This window comes from Cylas formicarius, unplaced genomic scaffold (genome assembly GCF_029955315.1).
Source record: "Cylas formicarius isolate icCylForm1 unplaced genomic scaffold, icCylForm1.1 PGA_scaffold_1__22_contigs__length_36826433, whole genome shotgun sequence".
Classification (NCBI taxonomy): Eukaryota; Metazoa; Arthropoda; class Insecta; order Coleoptera; family Brentidae; genus Cylas; species Cylas formicarius.
In genome coordinates, this window is record NW_026844264.1 from 29,411,122 (window position 1) to 29,423,495 (window position 12,374).

At 35.3% G+C, this 12,374-nt stretch overlaps 2 protein-coding genes across 3 annotated transcripts in view; one reads left to right on the forward strand and one right to left on the reverse strand.

Moving 5' to 3' along the window:
• Positions 1-482: 482 nt before the first annotated feature.
• On the forward strand, positions 483-8,535 carry LOC132697159 (probable multidrug resistance-associated protein lethal(2)03659). The gene is made up of 13 exons (XM_060662452.1): positions 483-527; positions 2,934-3,023; positions 3,139-3,372; positions 3,432-3,632; positions 4,459-4,685; positions 4,781-4,937; positions 5,000-6,277; positions 6,335-6,731; positions 6,809-6,959; positions 7,011-7,241; positions 7,309-7,820; positions 7,874-8,314; positions 8,444-8,535. Exons 2-13 carry the CDS (start codon positions 2,935-2,937, stop codon positions 8,486-8,488), a joined length of 3,963 nt encoding a protein of 1,320 aa, XP_060518435.1. The 5' UTR covers positions 483-527; position 2,934; the 3' UTR covers positions 8,489-8,535.
• Positions 8,536-8,900: 365 nt separating this feature from the next.
• LOC132697366 (neprilysin-2) overlaps positions 8,901-12,374 on the reverse strand; it is a 31,533-nt gene continuing 28,059 nt past the window's right edge. Inside the window, exon 12 of one of the 2 annotated variants that reach the window (XM_060662809.1) lies at positions 8,901-9,719. In XM_060662809.1, the coding sequence (XP_060518792.1) occupies positions 9,381-9,719 (339 nt within the window). In that variant the 3' untranslated portion in view covers positions 8,901-9,380. Of the gene's footprint in view, positions 9,720-9,964; positions 11,559-12,374 lie in introns of those variants that run through there. The other variant, XM_060662808.1, reaches the window with a different exon arrangement.

Sequence of the window (12,374 nt, forward strand, 5' to 3'; positions counted from 1 at the left end):
TTTCGAAATAATCAAGATATCTAAGAAAATTTTGGATTAAGTATGAGGAAACGCGAAAGAACGTACCATGAAATTTTCTGGCCAACTGTATGCTGTGAGAGACATCAAATTCCGTGTACAATGCGTTCAATGTAGGTATTTACTACCAGTTAAAAACACTTTTAAAATAATCGAGATGTCTAAAAACCTGGATCAAACGTGAAGGGGTCTACCTTAAAATTTTCTAGGAAACTGTGTATAAGGAAGTTAGGTGCTGTGACCTTGATATTTTAAATTTATTATCTCCAGCAGATATTAATGGATACCGATTGATATATATATATATATATATATATATATATATATATATATATATATATATATATATATATATATATATATATATATATATATATATATATATATATATATATATATATATATATATATATATATATATATATATATATATATATATATATATATATATATATATTATAGTCTGAAGATTCGCGACAGTCTTGTAGAAGTGTGTGACACCTGCACAGGTAAAATTGATTTTTTTCCATCTACAGCAAAATGTCTTTATATTTCATATAATTCATATAATTAACCTTGGGGTTATCATTTCAATTACCATTTAACACCATTACCTATTTTTGATCAATTTTAGTATTAGTTCGGAAGGAAATCTAAAAAAACTCCAAGGTACTATAAGTAATTAAAGGAATTACTATATTATTATGAAAGGATGATCTTCAAAAAAAAAATTACTGTTTTTTAAAATGTCTTCTACATTAAAAGAAACATTGAATCATGAGCATTTGGTAAAAATATTTGCTGTACTTTCTGGAGCTACTAGATATATTTCATGTATGCGTGTGGGTAAGTGACACACTCACTCGTTTATTACACACGCTCTCCACTCGTCACTACAAAATATTTACCCAATGTAAGTTATAGTATTTTATTGTACCCTTACTTTTAATCCGCATCAACTTCTACATAATCTCAAATTTTTAAAATTTTGCTTTATAATATCAACACAGACTATTTCTTATATGCCTCGTCAGAGTACAATTTTCCAATATCCTTCTAACCTCGTAATAGACATGATATTATTCATAATGTCATCTTTATCTTCTAATGATAATTGAATAAACCTAAATTTGCGCGTGGCAAGGACTTGCGAAAATATGCGTAAGACGAGTATGTATAAGTGGTTATTTCTAATAAGCGTGTACAATTTATCGAAATGTAAGATATATTTCAAGTACTTGACGAAGCGACAATTTTTTTTTATAGACGGTAAATGGTTCGCAGTACCAAAGCTTTAAAGGTTTTGCCAAGCGGATACCAATGTTCTTCGAAGAAGAAATCCACAATATAAATTTTAAGACACCAGTTTTTCTGCAGCAGTTTCAAAAACATACAGTTTTCGTCTCTGACCGACCTAGACTTTGGTTTCAATATTTGATTTTTACAAAATAAGCCAATGCAGCTTCATTGTTTTTCCGTTCACTTTTCAATTTAGTAACACTAAAAATGTTAAAATCAAAATTTTTCTTTCCAAATAATACTATCATAAAAATAAGAACAGCCTGAAATAAAATTGACCTTGCTATTCCCGAAGTAATTTTAGTCCAGGTTACAAAATCTCTCAAGAATTAAGATACGAAACAAGCATATAAGTGTACCATAAGTGTTGGGCCCGCTTTTATTTATTATTTATATAAATGATATGTATCAGGTTTTAAAAACTCCTTTGTTAACTTATTTGCTGATGACACGCTTATTTCAGTCTCTGGAAACGATTGCAAAGAAATAGCTACCAAACTGAACACCGAAATGCAGTATTTCTACGAATGGCGGTGTCAAAATAAACTGAAATTAAATACCTCCAAAACCAAGTGCATGGTGATCGGTTCTAAGGTTAACTGTCAAAAATTTTATAAGTCGGGGTATTCTGTGGATATACAGGGTAATAAAATTGAGTTTGTTTCCGAAATTAAATATTTAGGGTTGATCTTGGATCCACAATTATGCTTTAGTAACCTTGTTGAATATCTATGCAAAAAAAATTGGTAAGAAAATAGGGTTTTTTAACCGTGTATCGAGGTTTTTTTCGCAGTGGACTAGGATATTAGTGTATATTAGTATAATTTTGCCTCATTTTTCATATGTTTGTTCATTGCTTATATCTTGTACAAAAGATGATTTAAATAAGTTACAGTTACAACAAAATAGGGTTATGAGAATCATCCTGAACTGTGATAGATATACTCCTATAAAGAGTATGTTAGACCAGCTAAATTGGCTAAATGTCGGGCAGTTCATTAGAAGAGCAAGTTTAATGTTGGTTTATGGAATTGCGCACGGTCACCAACCAGGCTATCTTAAATTATGGTTGGAAAAAAGGTCAAACTTTTATCAATATAATATATGTTCCAATCAGCACTTCTATGTTTCTATGGTAAAAACAACAAATTTACAGAAAACTCTATGATGGTGCTTGTAATTTTAATGAACTGCCGGATAATATTAAGGGCGCGCCTTGCCCAAGAGTGTTCAAGAAGAGACTTACGTTGTACTTGCGAAGTTTATAGTTTTGTTAATGCAAATTTTACTTGCTTATGTAAATAGCCAAGCGCTAAATAAATAAATAAATAAGTAATAAATAATAGCAAACATACAATGAGATGCAAGCATAAACTTAAAAAACCATGGATGTTTACGGAATTGCCGAAAGAGGTTGGTTGGTACCTAAGATATTTTAGACTGCTTAGGCTTTTTTAGATTGTCCAGTCTCAATTTTCCACTTGAAAAAATTTTACTCAATTTGGTTAGTTTATGGAAACAATTATGTAAAGGGCCAATGGTTCCCAAAACATTTTGTAATTTGTTCTTTAAAAAATTGTCTACCGTCGTGATTGTTTTATTTTTTTCTTCCACAGCATGGAGAATACACAAGTGGAAGGGACAAAAAGTGTTCAGCAGAACCATCCCTACACAAAAGCGAATGTAATCTCCAAAATATTTTTTTTGTAAGTATCTATCTTCTTTATAGTTAATTTAGTTCAATTTGCAAAGCTCTTAACTATGATACATTTTTGTGAATGATTCTTCAAAAACCAACAGTACCATTTTTCATATTTTAAGATGGGTTCTGCCACTCTTCTACAAAGGATTCAGAACGGACCTTAACGAAGATGATATTTTACCGTCGCTAAGGTCACACGACTCGAAGAAGTTAGCCGATAAATTCGAGAAAGAATGGACAAAGGAGCTAAAAAAGAAAAAGAATCCGTCTTTGTGGTGGGCATTGGGAAGAGTCTTTGGAAAAAATCTCGTCATCCTGGGATTTTTGTATTTTTTTATGGAAATGTGCGCTAAGTAAGACGCTTGTTCTTATAATCTTAGAGGATGTGGGAAACGATATATTCTTTTTAAAGGTTATCCCAACCTATAGCTCTATCGAAATTGTTGGAGTACTACCAACCAGATTCAACTATGAGCCAGAATGAGGCTTACATCTATGCAACTTTAATAGTACTGTCTTCTCTGGTATACATTTTATGCCAACACACATTTATGCTTCATGCATTGCATTTGGGTATGATGATAAGGGTAGCCGCATCCACAACTCTCTACAGGTAATTAAGATACCAAATACGTAAATTTAAATTCGTACATAAAAAAATCGCTTCTTCTCTAAATTTCTGTAAAATTCTTTTTCTACTCCCTTCTGTAAAATACCTAATTATACACCGATCTAGCTTGTGGAAAGCGTCACTTTATCACGTGAGTTTCTTGCCCCACGGATCCGCGCCCCTTTGGACACATCCAGGATACTACCGCACGGGTTCGGGAGCAATCGGACGTTTTCGGAGAATTTACCGCGTGGCTTGAATTTTGACGTTTGTCAATTCTGACGGTTATGTGACGTTTTGCAAAAATGTACCCAAAAACTAACGGTTGTAGAAAAAGTATAAAATGCAACACGTTTGGTAAACTTTTCAAGTCGCTCATTTAGCAAACACTCACTCCGCTACGCTCCGCTCGTGCCAAATAAACTCGTGACTCAAATGCCGTTTACCGCACTTATTGCATGATATACTCTTCTCGACTGCGCTCCACAATGTCGCTACCTAGTTATCTCATTGGTTACATTATCTTAGTACAATACATCATACATCATCTGTAGACATGTGACATTTTTGTAATATAGCCTTGTTCCTTTCGATTATACTCAGCCATAAAAATGATTACAAAATGGATCTTACATATGCGGATTAAGTTTTATAAAAATTGTGTATGATTTTTTTCTTAAATGCATTTGCCTCATTTGATTCGACATCTAAGAAAAAAAATGCGAGTTTTCTTGGTATGCGATATCGTATTGCATTACTAAACGAATTTTCGTATTTATATTTTTAACCGCAAACGCAATTCGATTTTAAAGTTTGTTTCTTCTCATAGAAAAGCCCTTAAACTGAATAAGTCAGCCCTTGCTGGAACTACGATAGGCCAAATGGTTAATCTTATCTCCAACGATGTGACTCGATTCGAAATGATGATCATGCATATTCATAACTTATGGTTGGCACCTATCCAAACAATAGTTGTGTTGTTGCTATTGAGCTTTTATGTAGGTTGGACTGGTGTTTTAGGAGTCGTCTTAATGCTCGCGTTCGTTCCTTTTCAAAGTAAGTAAAGTACAGAAAGATGATATATAGCGGAACTTAAATTCCAATACACAAGATCAGGATTCCCATGATAAGGTATTCAATTTTTTTTTTAGTGTGGATGGCGAAGAAGTCGTCAGCATATCGACTCAGCACAGCCTTAAAGACCGACGAAAGAATCCGACTAATGAACGAGATTATATCTGGTATACAAGTGATTAAGATGTATACATGGGAAAAACCATTCGCTAAGCTGGTGGAAATCAGCAGAAGGTACTAGCTAGAAATTGTATAACATTATCGACCCAAGTGTTAAAACTACTTCTTCATTTTAGAACAGAACTTGGTGAAATTGGCAAGACATCTGTGATCAGAGCATTTGTAATGTCCTTGTTCATGTTCCTAAACAGAGCTTCAATTTATTTCTGCATGATGTCCTACGTTCTCCTAGGGAAAACTTTAGATCCGCATTACGTGTTTGTTACCACCTGCTTTTATGGTATTTTGAACGTATCGGTCGCAATATATTGGCCCACGGGCATAACACAGATGGCAGAAGCCGCAATATCAGTCAAGAGAATAAAGCGGTTTTTGTTATACGACGAAGTGACATTTGATTCAAGTTCATCATTTCTGAATGACTTCAATAACTCGGCCAACGCACCAGTCGGCATTCACATGGATAACGTCTCAGTCACCTGGGTAAAGAAATCCAACACAAATATTTTAAACAATATTTCCATGGACGCAACTTCGGGTCAATTGGCAGCAGTAATTGGTCCTGTCGGTAGTGGCAAAACAACGCTTTTGCACGCGATTTTAAAAGAACTTCTGCCTGTATCTGGTACTGCCCGAATACAGGGAAGAATTTCGTATGCTTCTCAAGAGCCCTGGGTGTTTGTTGGAAGCGTTAGAGATAACATCACTTTCGGACAAGAGTTCAACGTCGAAAGATACAACGAGGTAGTTAAAGTCTGTGCGTTAGAAAGAGATTTCACGTTATTTCCTTACGGAGATCGTACCATTGTTGGTGAGCGAGGAGTGTCATTAAGCGGAGGTCAGAAAGCTAGAATCAACCTCGCCAGAGCAGTCTACAAAGAAGCCGACATATATTTACTTGATGATCCGCTATCAGCAGTTGATACACACGTTGGCAGACTTCTCTTTGATGAATGTATCGCCGGTTATCTTAAACGCAAATGTGTTGTTCTAGTCACGCATCAGTTACAGTACCTTAAAACCCTCGAAAGTATCTATTTGCTCGACAACGGGAAAATAGAACACTCTGGATCGTATGAGCAAATTAAAAATTCCAGAACTGATTTTACAAACCTTTTGGGGGAGTTAAAAGATGTAATTGACGACCCAGAAGACGTGGCTATAGAACAGAAAAGAGCATCTGGTGTTAAAACATCAACTGCAGAAATAGATTCTAAAAATGAAAAGAACCCAACGGAAGGAAAGGAAGGTCAAGGGCGAGGTACTGTCAACTGGAGCGTTTACAAAACTTATATACTCTCTGGAGGTAATGGCTGTACTATTTTCCTAGTACTTTTAACGTTTTTGTTGGCTCAAGCATTTGCAAGTTTTGGTGATTACTTTTTGACATACTGGTAATATAGTACTTCTATTTTTGTGGAACGTTTGTACAAATCTCTTTTACGTTTTAGGGTTAATATGGAGCAAATTATAAAAGATCGCAATCCGGAATCGTCGCCGAAATTAGATTTATATTCCGAGGCGCTCTATAGTTGGGATAATAGCACAGTGCAGTTAAATAACTTAGAGCAATTTTGGTTGGACAATGTGGGAGAGCACACGGCCCTGATTGCATATTCCTGCCTAATAGCAGTTGCTATCGTCATAACGATCGTAAGATCGTTGTGGTTCTTTAGATGTTGCATGAAGGCTTCTATAAAATTGCACAATACAATGTTCGGCAAAATTGTTTATGCTGCCATGAGGTTTTTTCATGTTAACCCATCTGGGAGAATTTTGAACAGATTTTCTAAAGATATGAACGTAATAGACGAATATTTGCCTTCAATGTTTGTGGATACGATGCAAGTAAGTATGTATGCATGACATTATTTTACTATAGCGTTTGGCAATAATGTAGTTCTTTAAATACATCCACTTTCTAGTATGGTGTTAACGTTATAGCAGCATTTGCAGTGGTTTCAATTGTCAACTTTTGGATGCTGATTCCTGCAATTGTCCTCCTCGTAATATTTTATTATATCAGATTTATATATTTAAGAACTAGCAGAAATATTAAGCGACTGGAAGGAATAGGTAAATGCCTAATCAAATCAAAAATCCAGCTTATTTTAAATACATTTTTAGCTAGGAGTCCCGTTTATTCCCAGCTAACTACCTCCTTACAGGGCCTAACGACAATCAGAGCATTTGGTGCCCAAGAAATTTTAAAAAAAGATTTCGACGGCTACCAAAATGAATACAGTTCGGTCTTTTTCATGTATTTGGCGGCTAGTAGATGTTTTGGACTTTGGCTGGATTTTCAATGTGTGATTTTCATTGCAATAGTAACGTTTTGTTTCTTGATCTTGAACAGAGGTAAATGTTTCCAATCAATACGAGTAGAGCAAGATTTTTTTAAGTTACTTATGGTCTGCCTTTTCAGAAACATACGCGGCCAACGTAGGTTTGGCGATCACACAGTCCATAACGTTAATCGGAACCTTACAGTACGCAGCGCGACAATGGAGTGAATTAGAAAACACAATGACCTGCGTTGAACGAGTGAAGGAATATGCGGATGTGATGCCGGAAAAAGACGAAGGCCGTGTTAAACCAGCGAGAACATGGCCAGAAAACGGAAACATCAAGTTCCAGAATCTCAGCCTGAGATACGCGCCAAGTGAACCTAAAGTTTTAAACGATATGTCGTTTGAAATTAAGAGCAAAGAAAAAGTTGGGATAGTCGGCAGAACGGGGGCCGGAAAATCCTCTATTATCGCAGCTCTGTTCAGGCTAGCCGACATTGAAGGGAATATCTTCATAGACGGCCTGAATACAAAATCGATAAGCTTGGACAAATTGAGATCTAATATTTCGATCATACCGCAGGAACCAGTTCTGTTTTCCGGTTCACTCAAAAAGAATTTGGACCCATTTGGGGAATATGACGATAATGTAGGAGGTGATATTAACTATACTATTCGGTATGAATACTGTTTCTATTTTAGGTACTATGGAGTGCTCTGGAGGAAGTCGAACTGAAACCAGCTGTATCCAAACTATCTCAAGGTCTTGAAACGATAATGTCGGAAGGCGGTTCAAACTTCAGCGTCGGCCAGAGGCAGCTGGTGTGTTTGGCTAGAGCCATAATTAGGAATAACAAAATTTTGGTCCTAGATGAAGCTACCGCTAACGTTGATCCCCAAACGGACTTACTCATACAATCTACGATAAGGAAAAAGTTTTCCCAGTGCACTGTGTTAACTGTGGCGCACAGGTTGCACACTATAATGGATTCCGATAAAGTTCTCGTGATGGATGCCGGCAGAGTTGTTGAATTCGGACCTCCACACGAGCTGCTGCAGAACAAAAAGACTGGCGTTTTATATCAGATGGTGCTACAGACTGGAAAATCAATGGCTGATAATCTCATATCAATTGCGGAAGAGGTAACAAATTCAAATCGAAATATTTAGCAAAGTTTCGATTGGGCTCAAAATTAGAAATATTGACTTCTTCTGTTATTTTTGCATAGTTTTTCATAGTTTGCTAGTTTTTAAGTGTCGACTTGGTTTCAGAGTTACCGAACAAGGCAAGGAGTTGAATATCAAGGCAGCCGATAAATTTCACAGTTTCGGTGTATCTGGAAGTCGAACAGTTAACGTTAAGAAAGGATTTTTGTTATGCAATTGTCTCAGCAGTATATTGGTTTAGCGATTTAATGAATTATAAATAATGTTGCACGCATATTAGTACAAACTTTAACATTTAAAAAGCAAGAATATTATATGATGTAGATTCACAAGAAGTGTATCTCCAGACCAAAAGAAACTATGAAATTGCAAAAGATCTTGAGTGAAACATTATTAACTGATACAATGGAATGTGTGATTTCAACAGTGATAATTTTACTACTATGATCTACGTAACAATAAGCACACATTTGCAAAATTTAGTAAACAACTTTTATTTCATAAAAGTTTCTTACATTACAACAATATCGAAGGTACTTATTTCCGTGAAATAAAAACTACTGCAAGCTTCTCTGCTGTCGTACATTTTCTACGCTGTGGAAAAATATCACAAATCCTCAAAACCAAAATACTGACAAGTAACTCTACAAAACTTCAAAACTTCTATACCGTTGCGTATAGACCGAAAAAGAATAATCTCCACGCAACGTTAGAATTTAACAAATATGCAATAAATATTTTTTAACTTTAATGATATGTAATAACATGTTCTGTAACATAACTGTGTTCTTGTTTGATATCTTATTTAATTTCAAATAATCAAAAATTAAATTGATTGTTGTAGCTATATTTGTGCACATTTATTGAGATGAGTACGTTTAATCCAAATAACCCAGAAACTACTATTTTTTTGCACCGTGCTACTTCTGATACAACTTGCTTGAAAAAATGGTTCTTGGCATCAGCCAAATATCGGCAAAAAAACTTAACCTATAAGTTAGAGTTTAATGTAAATTTATTGATTCCATTTACCCAAACAAATCTACCAGATCCTGCATTTCTTTTCCGGGTTCATTTTCGATCCGACCGGACAATTGAAATCCCTGCCGAAATAATCCGAATTGCTAAACGGACCCTGAACCCTGAACTGTCCTGGTGAGTGATACCCGGTCAGAATCCTCAACTTCAACGATTCCGGTCTATATTTAGCGCACCACGTGTTAGCGGCTGATATCCAAAACATCTGGTTGGGGGTGTACTTCAATCCGGGCAAGAAGGCTTCCTTGCCGTTACGTTCCGACCACTTTTGGTAGGCCAGGTAAGCTTCCTTGATGCCGCCGTTATCCGCTATGTTCTCACCTTGAGTGTTTATTCCGTTCAGCTAAAACGTTTCGAAGAAGTTCGATGAAACTAGTTAATTTTCTCTGTGGAGTATGTCAATGATGGTAAGTCGATTAATGAGTTGAAAACAAAGTCATTTTTAAAAGTTTCATAATTGTAGGATTGTTATATTAATTTTTATTTTATTATAAAAAGCCATGCTTTCTGTTCTTTGAGAAAGGATCCTAGTTTAATTTCATTTAATGGCGGAAAATATTAAAACAAAGTTAAACAGACAACGACGCCAATTAGAAAAATAATATAATATAATAATAAACAGAATTACAGCCACTTACTAACTGTCATTACGAAAGCTAAGTTAAACCAAAACATTGAGTGGGCCAGACAAAGTCTTAGATTTTTCTTCCATTTCTAGTTTTTTTTTTAACAGTTAGTGAGCGAACAATTAAAAATTTTATAAATCATAGTTTGATTGATCTAAAATATACAGGGCCTTAGTACCATAATTTTTGAATTTTTACAGTTCGAGATTATACACCAACTTTTTTAGTTAATATATATTTTAGTGCGCTACAGTCTTACCTTTCTAGAAAAGAAGTGTGAGTACTATTTAACAAAAGCAATAATGAATTACAATAAGCAACAAAGGCATTTTATTTTACATAACTCGCTCCTTTGCTCTTTCTCGGTATAACGTGTTTTTAAATGATGTGATGCACTAACTGGTAACCGGACTACCCTGCAGTCATAGCAAAGCGGGTCATGCATGTTGTTAAAAAGCGAATCTTCCATCACCAACTAGAGAACAAAATAAATTATCAATTTTTTATCATTTTATTTAAAAAAAAACACTTCGCAGGTTACTGAAAAAAAAAACGAAGTAAGCAGTCCTCAATTTTAGGGTACAAAATCTAATAAACTATTTACAAATTTGAATATGAAAATGAAAAGTAAAGTTTTTAAACTATAAAATATAGAATAAATATAACACAATTAGCGAAATAGTACGAAATCGTTTAAATATTAAAATGAGAATAAAATAACAATTCAAAAATGTCGAATTAAAATCTGAATATCACGTTAGGATTTGGGTACAAGTCAAAATTTTAATATTTCTTTTCCCCTGCTTACTGCTTATACAGATTTGCTACCTAGACAGTAACAGAAAAAATTACCGCCTAAATTGCGCTAAACTCATCAATTGCCAATAACCAATACGTCACAAAGTTCATATAATTGGATTCACTCGTCAGATCTCTTTGTTAGATAACAATATTACGCGAAAAGCCAGATAAAACCACAAGTATAAGTTATCGATAAAATAATAAATACATTTTCCGAGACACGTGCGACAATGTGGAAACGAAACTCGAAACCTAGATGATTAAAAACTCTTCTTCGCAGAGGACCATCGGCCACAACTAATAAAATCCAACAACTTCGACATACATCCAGTCCAATCCTTAAAATAATTTAAGCTACACACACTGCAATCGAAAACGTTGACCTTTCATCCTTTTGGAACCGCCGATCCGTCAGCCTACCACACGTTACATTTCTTCGTCGGATTCATTTTCGACCCCAGGGGACAATTAAAGTCTTCGGCAAAGTATTCCATATTACTCAACGGTACGATCACCCTGTACTTATCGGGTGCGTGTTCATCGGTAACAATCAATTGCCTTAGTTCCTCATCTCTCGTCAGAGAACACCAGATGCTGGCCGCAGACACCCAAAACATCTGCCGACCCGTGTAGTTGAGGCCTGGTAAATAAGGCTCGCTACCGTTCCTATCGACCCATCGTTTATAAGCGAGATAGGCCTCTTTGATACCGCCATTGTCCGCGATATTTTCTCCCTGGGTGTTAATGCCGTTCAGCTAGAAACGGAAGGTTAAGCTCAGGGTTAGTGCGAACATGCAGATAACTACTGGAGAGTGTCTACGTGTGACGTGTTATTTATAAGGGAAGTTTATTTACATCTTGCGTAAACCGAATTTCTAAAATGAAATCGATGAATCTTTCTTTTAGCATATCGAATAAACGCGAGAGAGTTATTAATGATTATTGAACTGTAAAATTTAGTGTATTTAGTCGTATTCCAATGGCGTAGTATTGTATGATATCAGACGATTATCAAGGGTCGCGAGAGTAGTAGGTAACTGACATGTAGTTTTAAATTCGAATTATAGTTACTTTCCGACAGTTGTTGGCAAAGTCCGTTCTTGAAAATGACTAGGGTCAATGAAAATTATTATTTTCAAAATTAATTAAACTTAAATAGCGCTGGAGAGTCCAACCACCAATTTATACAGCGTGTCGCATTTAAGATGATGACACCTCTATATTCAAATAGATACAGATTTGAAGTTCTGCCCAGTCATAGAGGTGGATGGTTCACATTTTGTAAGGTACTCATTTGCTTGTCATTGTTTTTCATTATTTCGGCCAATACACAACATTATTAGAAGTTTAATTTTTTTATTCCATAAATTACAGAGCCGCGTTCGAGATACCGAAAAAAGTTCTTCCGAATATTACTATTTATAAATCTTTTGGATTCCTCCTCCATATCAAACTTGCTGACGTTTCGCCAATCATCGGGCTGTCTTCTTCAGAACTTAACGGAAACGGAAACATTCTTAGATATTCTTATCATTGTCACATCACCATCGGGTCCAAAAACCATCGGTTAG